The 20,618-nt window shown below is 34.0% G+C and overlaps 2 protein-coding genes across 5 annotated transcripts in view; one reads left to right on the top strand and one right to left on the bottom strand.

The window, feature by feature from the left end:
* The window catches only part of LOC121736801 (igLON family member 5), a 113,429-nt gene that overhangs the window by 76,758 nt on the left and 16,053 nt on the right, over positions 1 to 20,618 (bottom strand). For all 4 annotated transcript variants that reach the window (XM_042128191.1, XM_042128196.1, XM_042128194.1 and 1 more), the window contains exons 2-3: positions 20,194 to 20,234; positions 3,601 to 3,619 (exon numbers count right to left, since the gene is read on the bottom strand). The gene's annotated coding sequence lies outside the window, so the exon portion shown is untranslated. The remainder of the gene's footprint in view (positions 1 to 3,600; positions 3,620 to 20,193; positions 20,235 to 20,618) is intronic.
* Positions 253 to 17,851, top strand: LOC121736720. Its single transcript, XM_042128103.1, has 7 exons — positions 253 to 315; positions 1,409 to 1,483; positions 5,712 to 5,776; positions 5,879 to 13,265; positions 13,701 to 13,832; positions 15,009 to 15,352; positions 17,822 to 17,851. Exons 2-7 carry the CDS (start codon positions 1,438 to 1,440, stop codon positions 17,849 to 17,851), a joined length of 8,004 nt encoding a protein of 2,667 aa, XP_041984037.1. The 5' UTR covers positions 253 to 315; positions 1,409 to 1,437.

The raw sequence follows: 20,618 nt of genomic DNA, 5'->3' as shown, positions 1-20,618 counted from the left end.
TTGCGAGGATTATAATATTATTATTTTTACTAGAGATTTGATCAATTAGTATTTCAAAAATAATATTAAACAATATTATCTTAAAGTACAAATCACGTTAAACAAAGCCAAGCGTAAAAACCCCGTGAAAATTAAACTGAAAACACACAAGAAATTAAAAGTAAATATTATTGTAAAGATTACAAAATTGACGGTGGACGCGTAAAAAATTAATATTACAATAATATTAGTTTAAAAACCGTTTTCAAGATGGCGGAACGAAAGGCGGGAGAATTCAGAATAACATTACGCCGTCGCGATGAGACGCTGAAACACGTAAGTCATTTGAATTTATGGCGAGTTACATAACTTTTTCCAGACGAGCACAATGTAGCCAAGTAGAAACTTGTATTATGTAGTTTAATACCTATTAAGTAGCATCAGAGTAAGGAAAGAGGAGGAACGCTGAAAGGTTGATGTGTCTCCAATCTCCAGAATATAATATGTACAGGGTGTAACAAAACTAAGTGATAATACTTTATGGCAGGGGTTCCCAAACTATGCGCCGCAGCGCGGCGCCCTGGTGCGCCGCGGAAAGGCAAGAGGGGCGCCGCCGCCGTGAGTCGATCCTCTATCATTATCCATAACCACAATTATTATAAAATAAAATTATAATATAAATAATTATACAAAGCAGGCAGAAGAATGATATTTGTTTACTATTATTTACTTGCTTAACCTACCTATAATCATTAAATGTGTTTATTTATGTATATTTTTGTAATAACTACCTTAAGTAGGGCGCCGTGACAAAATGTTGACTTGTAAGTGCACCGCAGGCTGACAAAGATTGGGAACCACTGCTTTATGGTTAAAGGGTTTGTATATTGTGTTCCTTATCAGTGGCAAAATAGCAGAGCTGAAAAAGCAGTTTTTTATAATTTGTACGAGCAAGCGCCTAAGCTTCATGATTTTACCCATATAAAAGTGAAAGAAGAAGTTACTCTTTCGCTGCTACTTTTACAGTAAAGTCTTTTTAGGGAACTCATTCACACCCTAAGCCATTATCGCTTTGTTTTGTTACACCCTGTATACTTGGAGTCCAAGTTTTTAGATGAATTTGCAAAGATAAGTTAACCTTCAAATTGGTAGTTTCAATGTTGGACTCCAAAAATGTGGCAACCCTCGAAAGAGCAAAGATCTTTATGATTTAGTGTAGTGCACCTTTTAATGACGTTTTAGTAGTTTTATAGTTAGCTTTTAGTATCACTTCCATGTCTTTATCCTTTTCCGAAACATCAGCTATTACTCCAAAGAACCAATAGTAAAGTATTGTTTTAATGGCAGATGTTTAAACCAACTCATTTAAGCCTGAATCAAAAATCAAAACTCCATAATATTGGTCGTATTTTTAACTTTTTTTTTTCAGATCGTCCTTGATGTGGCGAGAGCTCGACTATGATATCGCTTCACAAAAACCAGCTCGCAATATGGATATTGTTATGTAAGTAAAAAATATCGGTTTTATTTTAATCGAGTCAATGCTTTAAGTGGATGCTAACTAAAAGTTACAAAGAAATAAACAGGTTTTTAGCTCCTCAAATAAGGTATTTTATTACCACTTGGTGGTGTCGTAAGGATCTATTGCCACTCAGATAACATGATCATGTTTGTGTCACAAATAGTTACGAGTAACGACAATAACAATTATAGTGCGTCAAGAAAGTGAAGAAATTAAAAAGTGGCAACATCTTTAATTGGCTTAATAGGTTGCCACTTTTTAATTTCTTCACTTTCTTGACGCACTATATATTGTTATGTTGTCTGCCACACTGTGTGTCTTCACTGTCAATGTCTTGACAGATGCAGATTGACAGACTGCAGACAGTGCACGAAAAGACTGTGCAGTGCCCTTGCCTCCCCTCTCAAATCTAGGCAATTACCATTTCTATTCGTGACCATCCCCCAAAAATCTCATGTCTAACCTAACCTTTCCCCTCATTTTTGAGGCCGCAACTGCTCTCTATTAATTGAGATTTTACAAGATGGCTGCATTATCTGGCCACGAGACAAAAAATCCTTGTATCCCAGCGACCGGGGTAAGAGATTTACAGGGAAGCACGAACTTCAGAAGCCATTCCACGGAGCCGTGCAGCCTTTATTAGTCAACATAAAGTTGTAAGTGGGGTGTGGATTTACACAGCACGTTTTTAAGCCTCGTCCGCCGTAAAAACCTAATAAAGTAAGTATTAACAACAGTTTCAAACTAGGCTGTCTTATCTCTTCCGGACTAAAATATATTCGGGACACAACCGGGATTTTATCCCTACGTACTATAAAACAAAGTCGCTGTCCGTCCCATTATATAACATTTAGATCTTTAAGATACGAACGGATTTTAATGCGGTTTTTATTAGAGATTCAGAAAAAGGTTTATAACTTGTAAGTATTTTACACCAGCCTTTCGCAAAGTGTGCTCCGCGTAGGGGCTCCACGAACAATACATAAATCGCTTATAGAAATGTCATCAGGCACCTGAAAGGAGATAATTCATTCAAAGACAAAACATTCTATTTTTTGGGAAGTGGGGGGGTCCGTCAATAATGACATTTTTAAAAGGTTTCCACTCCTAAAAAAGTTTGAAAACCACTGCTCCTCACTTATCTCAACTAATATTAAATACAGAAGGGTTTGTATGATAACGTTAAATAGGCTCCGAAATTATTGGATTTTTATTTACGTCAGAAAATTGACGTAAATCTTTATATTTTTATATTTGAGGGCGCCATCTTTATATTTGAGGTATAAAAATACCTCAAATATAAAGATGGCATCCACAGATTGCGCACGACACTGACCTGTATAATACACTGGACAGGCGATCGCTATCAATAAAATATTCCTATTTGACAGTCGCCATATTGGCGCTGATTGCTATGTGAAAGCAGTACTGAGTGTACTTGGAACTACTATTTTGCAAATGGCGGTTGTCATTTTCTATATAAATTAGTTCACAGTACGCTCACCGCGGCGCTTCAAATCGGCACAAAAATAGCTGTCATTTTGTACGGCATAGCCTGTCCAGTGTATTATAGAGGTCAGTGGCGCACGACATTAATACATATAGCTCAATTTATAGTTTTGCGTTGTTCATCCTTTACGCTAGTACGCTGCATTAACATATCGTCCAGATATAACGTGCGCGACGGGAAGTTAGCATTAATTCTTATAAAGATGTCCCATTTGCAGAGCGATCTTAAAATCATGCTCGGCCTACATGACAATGCGTTGCTGAGTGCGAGTATTTTAACAGTCGTAATCACATCGCAATCGCAAACGCGCCTCATCCAGTTATCGAACAAACAGTCGGCGTAATCGAATAGCCAGCAATTTCATTTCGACAATTTTTCATTCAATTGTATATTCTGTACGCTGTATACATACGTCCATTTTACGTTGTATAGAATTGAAATAGATTGTAAATATTATGATCAAAATATATAAGTTTTCTAACGTAAATATGGTTCCAACTGCTGGACCAAAATAGATGAGGCTTTGATTGGACAATGCATTACATTTAATACCCACATAAAAATTAAAGCAAATCAAGTTTTCACTTACCTCTCAGCACTCAACGCATCTGAAACAGTGAAATATATTGATCAATTAGGTATAAAAGTAAAACAATCAATGATATTATATGAAAAACTCAAAAACAATGATAAAACTGGAGGAAAGGTGAAGAAAATCTCTATGTTACCCTACGAATAATAAAAACCTCCGTCAAAAAACATGCTCCACAATACTTGTCAAAAAAGTGTACCTACCTTTTTTTTATGAAATAAGGGGGCAAACGAGCAAACGGGTCACCTGATGGAAAGCAACTTCCGTCGCCCATGGACACTCGCAGCATCAGAAGAGCTGCAGGTGCGTTGCCGGCCTTTTAAGAGGGAATTGGGTAATAGGCGAGGGCAGGGATGGGAAGGGAAGGGAAGGGAATAGGGGAGGGTAGGGAAGGAAATAGGGTAGGGGATTGGGCCTCCGGTAAACTCACTCACTCGGCGAAACACAGCGCAAGCGCTGTTTCACGCCGGTTTTCTGTGAGAATGTGGTATTTTTCCGGTCGAGCCGGCCAATTCATGCCGAAGCATGGCTCTCCCACGTATAAGTATATCTTTTATGGATATATCCCACAATAACATATTTTTTTGTCATTTACTTTTAACTTCAAATAATGGCTAATTTTCGAAGCGATTTTAACCAATACGGCAATAATCCTTATTCAATTAAATACTTTAAATACATTATTGATTATGTCTCCAGCATAATTATTACGATTTTAATTTTCGAAAATGAATATTTTCGAAGACATTACAGATTTAAAAATTGCGGGACGTAAGTAGCTTTTGCGGCAGTACCGACCAATGCGGGCCACGGCTAGTAATTAATATAAATTATTTAAAATCAAACTACTGAATCGATTTTAATCATTTTTTCAGTGACTTAGGCCATAATTTATTTTATACCCGTGCGAAGCCGGGGCGGGTCGCTAGTTTGAAATATTTAGGTGACCTTGAGCGGTACTAGGCTGACGTTACATGACAGATCAAAAGAAACCAAATTTAAAACGGTAATAGTATGGGAGTTACGATTGTCGATTCCTTAGTTTTTATTATTCGTAGATGTTAACATTAAAAACAATCATTATTCTCAAAAGGCTAACTATAAAGTACATTTCTTCCCCCAGACACGTATAGATTAAAATGTAAATATGATAAACATTAAAAAGGATTTCAATCCATTTAAAAGCTTTTTAAAATCGTTTAAGCGGGCATAAATAAGTCGGTAATGGCGTCAGCTGGTTTTCTTCCGCCATTACGATTCGAAAACTTGAGCCGTAGATAAAAAATGTGATTTACTACTTCTTCTTTTTATTATTATATCGAGCAATTTGCCATGCGTTGTTTGTACACTTAGCGAATTCGAATTTCAAATGAACGGGTCCCATTTATTTCATTACTCTTTGCGTGATATTCAAAAACATTTTAATATCGACTTTTGTTGAATTGTTAGTTTTTTAACAGTGCAGCTGTGAAAATCAAATCATTAATCAGCAATATGTTTATACTATACAGTATGTAGGTAACATCAAATCTGTATCGAAGGGCTATTAATATTCTAAATACGAACAACAATGACAGATGACATGACAAGCAACACGTACAAGGTACACTCCCGAGACAGGCCGACGTCGATCAAACATCCAAGACCGGTGTGTTTACCTTGCTGTTAGATACAGCTCAGGTAAACCGACCGATTGTTGGCAGGATTAATTATTATTACAAACCCTAAACGGTAATTTTGATAAAAAATATTTAAGAATCCTTTATTTAATGATTTGTTTTTTACAAGATGGCGTCTGTACATTGCTTTAAATTTCATCTTTAATTTTTTTTTTGCACAGCCGAGGATGTGACTTTTAAATTGATTGCAACAAGATCCAATTAAAATGAAACTGCAAAAATATATATTTTTAATTCAATATGAAATGATACCATGTTCTACAATTTGCACGATAAAGAATTAAGGATATAGGTCCAGTACACGCAAAATAGAAATTGGTGTACAGCAATGTTTCATGTTAGGACCTAACTTTTATTTAATAACAGATTAATTATATTTTTAAGTAGTAAAAAGCAAGTCAAAACAATTTCTGAATTATTTTGTTACAGATATACTAGATTATAGCACCAGTTTTGAATATAGAACAATATGGACGAATCTTAATAACAAACAGGTATTTTATATTTACAAAACTTTAGTTGAGTAAGTACATAATATTAATACTATGAGGATTTGTTTTTTCAGTAACATTAAAAAACCTTTTGTTATTTTTTAGCTTTGCGGAGTTCCACCTTCTGCTCCCTGGAAGGCCTGGCAACGGCTCTATTATGATAACTCAAATAAAATCATTAGCCTCAAGCAACTACCCTATATCAACGGACCAAGATATGGTAAAGTAAACATAACAAACTTTGGAAACTATGAAACAATAAATAACAAACATGGAGCAAAATCTTTACGTCATGATGATCGCGATCAAATTATCGAAAACACGAAAGAAAATGTACTACTTAGCTCAAGAAGCAAAACTTTTTCTTTAATTGGATACGACGAGGAAATCTATAAAATAATGCAAAAATTTACTATGAGCGAACAAACAGGCCCTATAGTTGTTTACTTTTACTTGTCTCAAAACCATACATATTCGAGCATCGGATTGTTAAGAACGACTCCACGCATATTGGACTCAATTCTATCTAAATATAATTACTTCAACTGTGTTAATTCAAATCATATAATGATTCCTCGAAAAAATAATATATTTTACGCAGATGAGTGCTTGAAGGACTGTGATAGACTAGTTACGAATATAAAACTAAAAGATAACGATGACATGGAATCTTATGTGGATTGTTTTGCAAACAGATGTCTTAATGGAAAAGATAACTACCAAAATAATATAGTAATAAATAATGAAAACAGTTTAAATATTAACGACAGTCCAGCTAAACATTCGATTGATAAATATTACAGCGAGAAACCTAGTCCAATTCGTGATAACCCACAACATATGCATTTTGAGTCATACTATAATCCTATCCCAGTGCGAGAATTTATGTCGCATCCGAGTCACTTAGAAAGCAATGAATTTAAATTGAAGGCTTCCAATAACGACAATAACTTTGAAATTATTAAGAACAATGTCGATACACAAACTACTAACACTAGCCCCGCGGAAAACCTGAATAATGCAATAATCTTAGAGGGAAATTTCATTAAGGAAAATTTTAAACCGCCTGAAATGAATTACGATCCAAGCTCTAATAATAAAATTGACACTTATATATCCTATGGTAAAAATAAAAATTTACAACAAATGTACAATACAAGAGACGATCAAAGAGCGGTGGACAATATACCTTATAATATAAACTACAAAGAAGACCAAAACGGGCAATTGGTTTTTCCATACAAATTGACAAGTTCAGAAATTTTCGATACTGCGTTAGCAAACAACCAAATAGAATATTTACCTTCCCAAAAACTTTTAAAAGAAAAATCATTGTTTCCTAAACAATATTTGAATTCACCATCAATAGCTGAAGCACATTATTCAATTCCAAGAATATTACCATATTCGTCAATTAAGTCTGATATTCAAAAAAAATCTTCAGCATATCCAACTAATGAAAATATTAAACATTTTAATTATGCGAAACCAAGACTATTTCCAGCATACGCTCAAACTTTTGATTCGGAAAGTTTAAATTCAAATCCGTCTTTACCGTATATGTATAAGCCTGAGACCGGTTATAACATGCAAAGGTATAATTTAGTAGAGACGAACGAAAGTAAAGCTTCTATCGCAAAACTATCAGCGATACCTTACGAACTGAAGTCCAGCCATATTCCAAAACTGAATCAATACAATATAGTGTCTGAGAAAAGTCCTGACCCCAGCACCCTTACCTACATACATACTCCAACTGCACTACAACGGCCAGGTTTTTATGCCCAAAAAGACCTACAAAATTTAAAGGTTGTACCTTCTCAAGGCCTCAATTCTAATACTTTTAAACAAAATTTACAAACACTTCCTTTGCTCGCTTATAAGAAACCTGTGCCAGTCATTAACAAGAAAATAAACTCCGATTATATACCTTCAGTATCATATTATACACTATATAGCTTTAATAAACCTCATAGTGTATCACCTAAAGACTACTCACCAACCAATTTTATTTCTCCCCTAAAGGTGAACCTTAAACCTTGGTATGAGACTATGCAAACAACTAATAAAAATCCAACAAAACCAAAAGCAATCACTTTAGACTCGTCTATAGTAACACTCAATTCTCCGAAGAAGCCACAGCATATATTTATTAAACCAAGAAAACTAATCACAACTCCATCATTAAATATTCCATGTAACTTAGTGCCGATTCAACTGGATAAAACTTACAATCCTGAATCAAACATAAATGAGATCTCAATGGATGGTCTATCCAAATCGAAATCAAAATATTTGCCAAGATGTGATGACAAGTTGCATTTGTTACAAACGCCTTTCAGTGCAAAAGATGATGAATCTTTACCACGCCATACCAATAAAGAGAATACTCCCAGCGTCAAGTTTACTCAATGGAAACCAATATTATTAGCTAAAGATTTTATAGAACCAAATTTTCCTTACAATGTTGCAAATCATAAAAATAAAGTAACTCCTTTCGTCACACCCTCGCAAGAAGTATATCAAACCATTCCAAAAACGAATGATGTGATACCATTAGATGTAGAGTATACGACAAGTAAAATACCCTCTTTTTATGACAGTCATAATCCCACTAAAATTATTTCAGTACTGCCGAAAACAGGCAGTACTGAGAATTATAAAACAAGCGTAGAAAGTCAAAAACTACCGTTTAAAAAGACTTTTAACCCGAAGAAGTTAAATGTTATTCCGCATTATCAAAGTATTTTAAACAAAAAAGCGCCAACTTGGGTTCAAAAATATCAACCAGTTGACGGCTTTCCAAGCCAAAACGTGAATCAGAATTTATTTACTAAAAACTTTAAAAGTAACGACAACCAAGAAAGAGATCCTATAATAGATTTAGACAAAGCGACAACGGGTATACCACAGTATAAAGTTTTTAATGCTCCAAATGCAAAAACAACAAAATATTACTGTCCCTCCAACAGATACCCATCATTTTTAAATATTCAAAATGATATTAATAGTCCTACTACTACCACCACAAGTTTTACGTCACGAAACCCAACGCCACATAGCCAACATTCACTTTTTACAGAACCTCAAGATAAAAACAACAAAGTACAAAGTATTTCTAATGGGATTGCTAGCCCATGTCATTTTCCTCCTTTATCTCAAACGTCAAAAACATATAAACCTCAATTTTCAGAAAAATTAAAAGAATTAACACATCAAGAAGCAGTTTCACATACTACAGAACCTCAAAATAAAAGCAACGAAGAACAAAGTATTTCTAATAGGATTGCTAGCTCATGTTATTTTCCTCCTTTAACGCAAACATCAAAAACATATAAACCTCAAATTTCAGAAGAATTAACACAACAAGAATCCATTCCACGTCAAAATAATCAGCGAAATTTCAAAAACCTCGAGTTGCCTTTAGCAAGCTCTACGAGCTACAAAAACCCTTCTTTGTATGTGCCAAATTATTTCAATAATATTCCGCCCAATCCACAACTAGCAACACTTTCAACAGCCACATATCACCCAGATACTGAGATTCAGAATAGTCCAGCTGTTAACTTCGCTCAACCACTGAAAATCTTAGATGAAAAAGAGTATTTCAAATCACCGAATGTTGAATATTACAATCCAACATCCAAATTTAAGGCGAAACCTTTTATCACGCCTCTTACGCCAAGAGTAGAACTTCTACCACCAAAAAGAAAAAACATGGACTTGTTGAATGCAGCATACTTTCCGAGTAAAATTAACACCATATGTAATAATACTGCATTTAGTGAAACTTCTAAGCTTTCTGATATAGATGATACAAATAATTACTTAGCAAGTGTAGAAGTGCCAAAAGTGCCTCCAAGAATTTCTTTAAATCGAGATGAAATAAAAAATATTAAGAATACTCCTTCCACACATATAAGTCAACATACTCCATCTTGGATAAAAAAATATTACCACTATCCGTTACAAACCCTTCACAATCTTCCAATCCAAATTAACAAGCAACATATTTTTGAAAAACCAGCAATTCCAATGTCGCATAAAGAAACAAAATTGGGCCAAAATAGGATTACTGAATCATACGATTTCCCTATGTCACAAATATTACAATCCTATAGACCGCAACCTCTCGAAGTACCAAAACTATCAAAGCAAAATGATGAGCTAACTCCACAATCAAAAACTAAAGTAACAGAATTTGAGCCTCCTCAACACCAACAACCAGATTTTCAAAACGTCACCTTTTCTCAAGCAAACGGATCAAATTATAGAATACCTCCTTTAAATCCGTATAGTCTCAAGAGCATGTTACGCAATGTACAACCAGCCAGAGCTCCTACAGCTACAAATCAACAAAGTAATTTAAATTTCAATCAAGAAAGAAACATCAAAGAATTACATGGTAATTTATATTTCCAACGAAATGGCCAGGGCCTACCAAACTTAGCCAATAAAGGGCCAGTATCATCAACTCCATACATCCATAAATATCCACCGTTTGAGTTTACAAATCCCATGTGGACAATTTCACCTCAAACTTTATCCAATAATTCATTAGAGCCAAAACAACAAATTAAATTTGCACCAATGAAAAATTCACTTGAACAAATTAAATGGTACAAAAATATTCCTTGTTACGCTAGTGGCGATGACTATAAAATTCAAAATCCGAAACTTAATTACGTTAAACCCTTTGATTATGAAACAAATGGATACTACCCAAAAATATCTAAACAAAAAGGATTACAGCCCTGTGTTAGCAATACTGCCAAGTTTTATGATCCTTTAATATTAAATCCTCATACCACGTCTTCGCAAACAAAACCAACAAACCTAGCGCTTGAACCCACAAGATTTTCGAATCCAGAAAAGTTGTGGACTCCAACATTAAATCATGATTTACGAACACCTGAATATTTTCCAACCTTTTCAACAACACAAATTAAATATTACACGCCTCCAGTTACTAAAAATGTTAATCCTATAAAACAACCATTAGTGTGTGTTAATAACAACAAAATAAATTATTATAAAAAACCGATTAACCCAAGTTCAATTAGGAAAACTATATATTTTACACCTGATTATCAACAAGGAATAAATGTTGAAAACGCTAGTAGAAAAGTATCTCCCATCGTGTATCAACCACAACATCCCATACATAAAAACTTTACAAAATTGTCTACATTACACAAACCTCTGCAATCTTATTTGGAACCAGAAAAGTCACTCGCCTCACATTACGAGATGCCAAAAGCATTAGTAAAATTTTCAAGCGTAGCCCCCACTGAAAGAATAAAATACAACATATGGCCCGCGAAGTATTCGCAAAATCTAAGTACACGGAGTCCAATTCCAAGCTCTTCGAATTTGCAACAAAATTCACCTTACTCGTCACGGCCATCCCAAAATCAGGAAAACAATATAAATCAAATAAATAATATTGTAAAAAATCAATTCGTGAAAGAACCTGTATCTTACATTCAAGGCAGAGGTCGATCAAACGGTCATAAATACGATACATTACGGAACGATTCACCATGTTCATTACTGTCTGTGCCTATACCTATGAATTCTTACAGCCCTAGCGCTTCTATAATTAGTAAAAAATCAGGGATACCGAAACCATATCCAAAATCTACATTTAACAGCAAAACAAAAGCGAATCCTACTTTAAAACTAAATACAATTTCAACTTCAGCAGTAGCTCCTATTATAAATAAACCTAAAACACAATCATATCCATACATAAATCAACAATCAACACAATGTGTATTTAACACACTATTTGAAGATCTGAAAGATAGTAGTGGTAACCACAGAATTTTGACTTCAGCAGTAGCTCCTTTTATAAATATAACACCATCTCTTGAAATGCAACCAAATCCATATAAATATACGCCCAAATTAAAAAATCTAAAAGATAGTGAAGGTTTCAGAATTCCGGCTTCAGCAGTAACTCCTATCACGAACATCTATAGCAAAATACCTTCTCTTAAAGCATGGTCAAATCCATATAAATATACGCCTACATTTAAATATTTGAAAGATAGTAGTGCTAACAACAGGATTCTGACTTCAGCAGAAACTCCTATTATAGATATAACACCATCTTTCAAAACAAAATCAAATACATATAAATACACACCATTAGAAGATCTTAAAAATGTGAAGAAAAAGAGTGTTGATCACAGAATTCCGACTTCGGCAGAAACTCCTATTATAATTATAATACCATCATTCAAAACAAAATTAAATCCATATAAATACGCAACAATAGAAGATCTTAAAGATGTCGCTGTTGACCATAAAACACGAACAAATCCATACAAATATGCACCATTTGAAGATCTTAAAGATAGTGGTAGTGCCCACGGAATTCCGGCTTCAGCAGTAGCTCCCTTTATCAATTTAGCACCATCTCTAGAAACACGACCCAATTCATATAAATACACACCATTTGAAGATTTTAAAGATAGTGGTGGTAACCCCAGAATCCCAACTTTAGCAGTAGCTCCTATTATAAACATGACACCATCTCTTAAAACACGAACAAATCCATATAAATACACACCATTAGAAGATCTTCAAGATAGTGGTGGTAACTACAGAACTCCAACTTTAGCAGTAGCTCCTATTATAAATATGATACCATCTCTTAAAACACGAACAAGTTCATATAAATACACACTATTAGAAGATCTTCAAGATAGTGGTGGTAACTACAGAACTCCGACTTTAGCAGTAGCTCCTATTATAAACATGACACCATCTCTTAAAACACGAACAAATCCATATAAATACACACCATTTGAAGATCTTAAAGATAGTGGTGTTTTATACCACAGAATTACAACTTCAGCAGTAGCTCCTATTATAAACATTACACCATCTCTTAACATACGACCAAATCCATATAAATACACGCCTACGTATTTTAAAGATCAAAAAGATGGCGGTGGCAACTTCATAATTCCGACTTCCGGAGTAACTCCTATTATGAACATGACACCATATAAATACACACCATTTAAAGATAGAAAAGATAGTGGTGGTTACCACAAAATTCAGACTTCAGCAGAAAGTCCCATTATAAACATAACACCATCCCTTAAAACACGAACAAATCCATATAAATACTCATCATTTGAAGATCTTGTAGATAGTGGTGGTAGCCACGGAATTCCGGTTTCATCAGAAACTCCTGTTACAAACATAGCACCATTTCTTAAAACACGATCTAATCCATACAAATACACACCAGTAAAAGATCATAAAGATATAAGTAGTGCTAACCACAGAATTTCGGCTTCAGCAAATACTTCTATAATGAAAAAAGTACCATCTCTTAAAACACGACCAAATCCATATAAATACACGCCTACATATTTTAAAGATGAAAAATATGGCGGTGGTGACCTTAGAATTCCAACTTCTGGAGTAACTCCTATTATAAACATGACACCATATAAATACACACCATTTAAAGATCGAAAGGATGGTAGTGGTAACCTCAGCAGTAAGCCTCCGACTTCAGCAGTAGCTCCTTATTTTAACATATTACCAGCTCTTAAAACACGATCTATTCCATATTATAAATACAGGCCTTCATCAAAAGATTTGAAATATAGTGGGGGTAACCACAGAATTCCGACTTCAGCTGCTGCTATTACTATAAACATAACACCATCTCTTAAAACACGAGCAAGTCCGTATAAATATACACCATTTGAGGATCTTAAAAATTGTGGTGATAACAACAGAATTCCAACTTCATCAGTAGCCCCTATTATAAACATAGCTCCATCTCTTAAAACGCAACCAAATCCATATAAATACACGCCTACATATTTTAAAGATAAAAAAGATGGTGGTGGTAATTTCATAATTCCGACTTCTATTGTAAAAATGACACCATTTAAAGATCGAAAAGATAGTGGTGATCACTACAGAATTCAGACTTCGGCAGAAAGTCCTATTAAAAACATAATACCATCTCTTAAAACACGATCAAATACATTTAAATACACACCATTTGAAGATCCAAAAAATATTGGTGCTAACATAACACCACCTCTTAGAACACGATCAAATATATATGAAAACACGCCTACATTTAAATATCTGAAAGATAGTGATGGTAATCACAGAATTCCGACACCAACAGAAACACCTATTATAAAAATGACACCATCTAGTAATCTATCAAAATACACGCCTATATTTAAAGAACCGAAAGGAAATGCCGAAAACAACATAATCAGTGATTTAATTAATTCAGCCACTTACCCGTTTGAATCATATTCACAATATTCTACTAGATTTTATGCTCCCACTCCGAACATTAAACCGCGCAAACTATCGCCTACAACCGTTCAACCATTACAGCCAATAGCGAAAAATAATATCGTAGATTTTGAGTTACAAAAGCCAAAACATCAAGACAAGCCTGTGGCTTACTCTGCACCATTATATAATAATGTAAATTACAATAGAATAGGAAACACTGAAAACAACATAAAACATACCATGCCATACCATACACTAGAAGGCAAAACACCTTGTAGTGTATTTAATACATACAAAAGCAAAACTTCTGAATTGTATGACATAAAACGACCAACAAAGGCAGCTTATTTTTCACAAAATCGACCATATGATGCACAAAATTCTTTTAATCCAATTAATAACAAAGAAAAATCTTCTATATCATCATCACAAATACCTGCAGTTTCCTGGGCTCCGCAAAACATTTTAAGCCCAGCACAAACTGTCATATCCAGTCCACAAAATGGAAATGTACCACGTCTCACAGAAAATACTTCAAATCTATACGAAACCGATGTTCCCCTTCCAAAAGTTTTAGGCAGTTCTTATAATTTTCTGCAAGATAAAGTAGATACCTCAACACATTATAAACCAAGCTTTGCGGTCCCTCCAACTAGACAGTCTTTAGGAAAGATTTTACCTCTAAAGCAAAGTCCTGTGCAATCCGACGATAATTTATTTAAAAACGTTGCTGTGCATAAAAGTGATGATCCTGTTCAAAACATCCTTTACTCTTATCCAACGCAAGGTAATCAACATAATACTGAAGAGTTTACCGATTTAAGGGATAATTATGTAAAACCTTTTAAATGTATAAAATGTGATTGCAAAGTTTGTGAACGTAATCCCACAATTCTGGACCAAATAATGAAACAATTGTACGCGTATTCCAAAACGTTGCCAGATAAATTTTACGAGAGTCGAGCAGGTTTCACTAATGGTAAAATAAGTATACCATTCCGCGACATGGGTCTCGCTAAGTATGAAATCACAAAACCGAACGAATACTTCGTGAAAACTGAAATTCCGGGTTTATTCATAAAGGCTTGGGGCTCGAGAATAAAGATTATAAGACCGAGGCTAGTCCTCGACGTGAAGGAGTACGAGGGTTACAATTTTATGCCAGTAATAAAGAATCATTATTACAGTCCGGAGTTCGCTCAAAATGTGGCAAAAGATATCGTTACGAGGTTGTACGGGGAGCCTATTGTGATAGACGGTGTGTACAGGCCGACCAGCCCATACGCGGTAATTGACGATATAAATAATGCCGTGGTAAACGACGGCAAAGCTTATATTTTATGGCCGACGCTATGTAATTGCGGGTGTATGAAAAGCGGGTGTAAATGTTGTTTTAGGAGCTAGTTAGGATCAAATTGCAACAACGCGATGCATTTTTAAATGAGCCATTCAAATTTGGAATAGGCAGACCAAGTCTCACACCACGAACAACGGCATGTCTGTCAATTTAATAAGTATTGCATCGACGGGTCTCGTGCTAAATAATATGTGACCTGATCCGTAGTGTAAGAAAAGTTAAAAGCGTATACTTGACTGAAAAAGTGTAAAAAAAGGTTTATGTCTATGCGGTATGAAATCGTAAATGTTAAAATGGGCCCAGACGACCCCAAAATGGGACCAATCATATTTTAACCACGCTTTATCTCGACATTACATTATAACACGTCTATGGTGGATAATAAAAAGTTATCGGTGTTATTTTATGAAGTTTATCAAAAATCATAAACTAAGTAACGTATTTAATAACAATTCTTTATTTCTGAACCATTACATAACGTAACATAACATTTTTACAATCTATTTTTCAAAAGTAACTTTGTTTACACACAAGTATCTAAATAAATTGTTTTAAGTAAATATACAATTTTATTTTAGTTATGTAGTAAGCCATACAAATTGCAATGGATCCCAGACTAGGCAGAGCTCTTGGTGGTCCTGTCATGTACTTAATAACAAAATACAACCCAATTCTTAGATAAAACAAGATATTTATTTTCGCACTTAGCTAGATTCATAAAATATAAATTTCATAAACAAAAAAGTAATATTTTAATAAAAAAGTAGAAAAGTAGAAAGATGTATTTTAATCCACAATATAGTCATAATGATTCCTTATAATTCTCAGTAGGCACAATATACATATTTTACTGCTAAAAGAAAACATTCATCAATTCGAAGAAATAATTATGTACTTACTTAAATTCTTATTCATCGCACTGATTAAAGCATAAAAAGAAATTCTATATAAAAATAATTGTTTCAATAATAATTTCCCCGCTAACATCTCCAGGCACCAAAGGACTCGATTTACCTTTAAAATATAATAACGTTTCGATTTGTGCCACATTTAGAGAATCGTCGATAAGGGTGTCACGTAATTTATCGCCCGATAGACCGCAGCCGCGACGCGCCAGACGCCATGTTTGATAATTCAAATTTCGAATACCAGATTTCCAATGTTTTTAAATGGCGAACATTTAGAAACATTTGAAAATGTCTTTGCTCTTTTTGGTCTTGAAATTTTAATAATTTTAATCAAATATCGCGTCTTCCACGTTTTCTGGCGGGTGTAATAAAAATGTAATAATTATTATTGCCAGAAATTAATAGTAATATTATATAATTAATTGTTACGTATGTAGGTTAGTTAGTTCAACATTTAATTAATGATAAGTACTTAATTATGTTAACAATAACTATTTATTTTATTTTATGGTGTATGTAGCTGATCTCACTTCCATTATTAAAGTAAATAATTAATTTATTATGTATGTAGATTGTAATATTGCCTTATGTTTAAAATCTTACATTAATAAATAATATACAACGTTGTATGTTTATTGTATTACTTAATAAAATATGGACTGTTCTTTGCTGTATTTTTTTTATTTTAGTGCCTTTTTAACTGACTTCCAAAAAAGGAGGAGGTCCTATATATTCAGCTATAGATTATTTTTAACATTCAAATTACTATATCCAAAAGTTGAAACCAGCAGCTGTAAAGTCATTTATTTAAATGTCAATTCTTAAAACCTGTCATAGTAATATACAATTCGGTGACAAACCTAATTGGTGTATAATAACACACAGTATTGCACAGAAACAAATCATAAATCACAAGTTGATTCAAATAAAATTATAGAGCCAGTCGACAAGATGGCCGCCAGTTCCTAGTATACGTTGATTACAGGGTATACAATACTTTATTACTGGACTGAAGGACTATTCAATTTTGTATTAGCCGTTTCAAACCGCTACAATCAAAGAACTATTTACCTAGTACTGAAGCAACATCGACCTTATTAATAACTTAATAAGCATGTCTTTGCCTGATTTAAAAAAAAACTGACAGCTACATGGATTAGGATAGGAAACGTAGATGTTTCTGTTAGTGAGGAGCATAGGTTTTTGTTTTATCTCATAGCAAATTTTATAGCAAAATCAGTAAAAAAGACAGAAAAATCCACGCTTTAACCAATACGACCTCTTTTTGGGAGTCGTTTAAAAACAAAACACTTAAATCAAAACAGCAATTACAGTTTCATTGCCATAGACAAAGTCGATAAAAAAATTACAAAATTTAAAAATGGAATTCCCATGATGGCGGCGCGGGAATATCGAATGATAATTACCGCTCGTATTGGCTGACAACACGCCATTGTGCCCTTTATTTTTAATCTACACTCGCGTTTCCAGGTAAAACGTCACTGCTTGATTGCGCTGTAATTGTTTTGTGTTGACAAACGAGCAGGCGATCGCCTAATAGCAAGTGCAATATGTACCCACAAAACCACGACAAAATTAGTAATACTAATACTTAAATGCAATCACTATTTCTGATTTCGGCCATGATGACTTGCATGAAAACTTAAATCAAACACGGGAATTGTTTTATAGTGCCAAAGTGTGTGCGCGTTACATAGAGCGCTTTCTCTTAGTATACTCATGCAACCCAGTGAGACCGAATTTCGTCATGCCCGTCCGACACATTAAACATCTTACTTGCCGCCCTCAGAGACACAATGGTGATTGAGTGTAGAGTTTGACGGATAATGTATGAGGCTTATGTCAGAATCTTCATTTAATTACAGTAATTTATACTCATTCTGTGAGCGGCAGTTACATGTCAGTGTCTAAGCTCTAAACACACTATGCCGAATTTCCGCGGCGGAAATTCTTCATGATTACGTCAGCAATGTCAAACGCATACAATATAACGCGACGGAATTTCGGCATGGTGTGTCATCGGTAATTTAAAATACATTGCAGGCGGAATGAAGCCAAACTTCCGCCGCGGAAATTCGGCAGTGTATCAGACACTCAGACAATCAGGTGTTTATGTGACTTTTTTTGTTATTTTTTGACAAAGCGAAATGTACATTTCCTGCTAATATAAAAAAAATCCACAGCCGAACATATTATAACCTCCTCCTTTTTGGAAGTCGGTTAAAAACGGGCACATGAAGTCGAACATAAAATAACAATTTACCTAATTGATAATAGACCGAAGCAATAAATTATTAAATTGATGGGCGATTTGTAAATAAATTATATACATTTTCAATAAATAATTGATTCATATATAATTGCACAGCAATTCAAAGTGGTATGTTATTAGACTGAAATTAGTACGTTTTCAATTAAACGTTATATTATTTTTACTACTTTAATTAATTACATAATATTATACTTAATACATACTATCTATACTTAATAATATAATTGCTAAAGTGAAGAAGAAAGTGTCTGTATGTCTGTTATTTCTTCACGCCCCAACTGCTGATCCGATTTTGTTGAAATTTGGTATGGACACACTTTATTACCAGTAGCCTTAGCACGGCCGCCAGTAGAAATGCGAAAGTATGGACAAACTGTGGATATAAACTAAAGGTGCCGTTCCGATCTTTACCGCGGCCAATCGCGACCGACAAAAATTCAATTAAAATGCCACTTTATGACAGACTATAGTATATGTCATAGAGTAGGATATTATTTGAATTTTTAAGACTATAGTCTGTCATAAAGTGGCATTTTAATTGAATTTTTGGGAACGAAAAAAGATCGGAACGCTACCTTAAGTTTATCTCCACAGTTTGTCCATACTTTCGCATTTCTACTGGTGGCCGTGCTAAGGCTACAGGAATGGACATAGGATACTTTCAAATCCCGGAAAAATGTACGGCTCCCTAGCGAAATTTACGGTATTACTACATAATATTTACACCTGTTGGACAGTTGATTAGAGAAATATTCAGTACAAAATGGTCTCAAAACCACTGTTCGATTGATGTTTAGTTTTTTGTGGTTAGTCCATTATACTTTAAAGCCACTACCATGATCCATGATTGTAAAGTTGACACGGAATTTTAGCTTCTCCTCCTTCGTATTGTTATATTTTGTTTTTTATTTTACTTTTTTTTTTAATTTATTTTTAAATACTATGACGTAACTATCAAATGACTTTAATGTATGTTTTTGATTTTACTGTTAAAATATTATGTTAAAATATGTAATAAGATCTTTTAAAATAAGACGTAGTTACTTAAGGCACGTTGCATGTTAATTAGAATAAGATCTAAAGAAAATGTTTTGAAATAATAATTAGACAATATTTCCACGCCAATGAGGCAGAAATTTTGATACCATACATAAATATTAAGAACCATTGTTAAACAAATTTCCTGGAAATAAATACTATTCTATTCTATTCTATTCTAAAAGCGTGTTTGTCTATCGTCTGTCTTTTATCTCTTCAGCCTGCCTAACATACGCCAACGAGATATCTCACTCTACATGTTTTCTCGATGTTTGATGGTTTGTCTCTTCATCTCTATTGATCCTAGCATGTCAAACATTTTTTCCAGCGTAGATTTATCATCGAAATAAGTTATTTTTATAGACTTTTGTCGAGATAATGTCGAGATTTTGACATTATGAGACGAGTAGTTTTTAATTATCTCGAGAGTGAGTTATCTCGTTGGCGTATGCTAGGCAGGCTGGTGTAACCGCTGAATGAATGTTATTTGCGGAAAAAATTAATGTCAGGATTTTCATGCAAAAAAACTTACCTGGATTTGTTTCAGATCGTCACTGTCTTCCGTACAACTATCTGAAAAAAACAACAAAATGAATAAAAAAAAAATACATAACTTTTTAAAATTTAAAACTGGTTAAAATTTTACAAGATGATAATTTTACTTTGTGTATGACAATTATTTTCCTGCCTAGACAATATAATAATTATAGTTTTTTTTAGTTCCTGAACATTCTAAGTTTACAGATATGTGCCCTTTTCGAAATTGCATATTCAATTATAACAAAAGAAAATATAGATCAATTTTTATTTTTGCCTCTTTATGTAGAGTCATTACACATATTAGACTAGACGTTCCGTGCGGCTTCGCCCGCATAAATTAGATATTTCACAGACAAATTAGTCCACAAAAAATAGCCTTTGATCCTTCACGTGGTCTACTTCTTATCTGTGCCAAAT

This window comes from Aricia agestis, chromosome 19 (assembly GCF_905147365.1).
Source record: "Aricia agestis chromosome 19, ilAriAges1.1, whole genome shotgun sequence".
NCBI classification, from domain to species: Eukaryota; Metazoa; Arthropoda; class Insecta; order Lepidoptera; family Lycaenidae; genus Aricia; species Aricia agestis.
The sequence above is the reverse complement of the archived record's forward strand: the minus strand, read 5'-3'. Positions and strand labels throughout refer to the sequence as shown.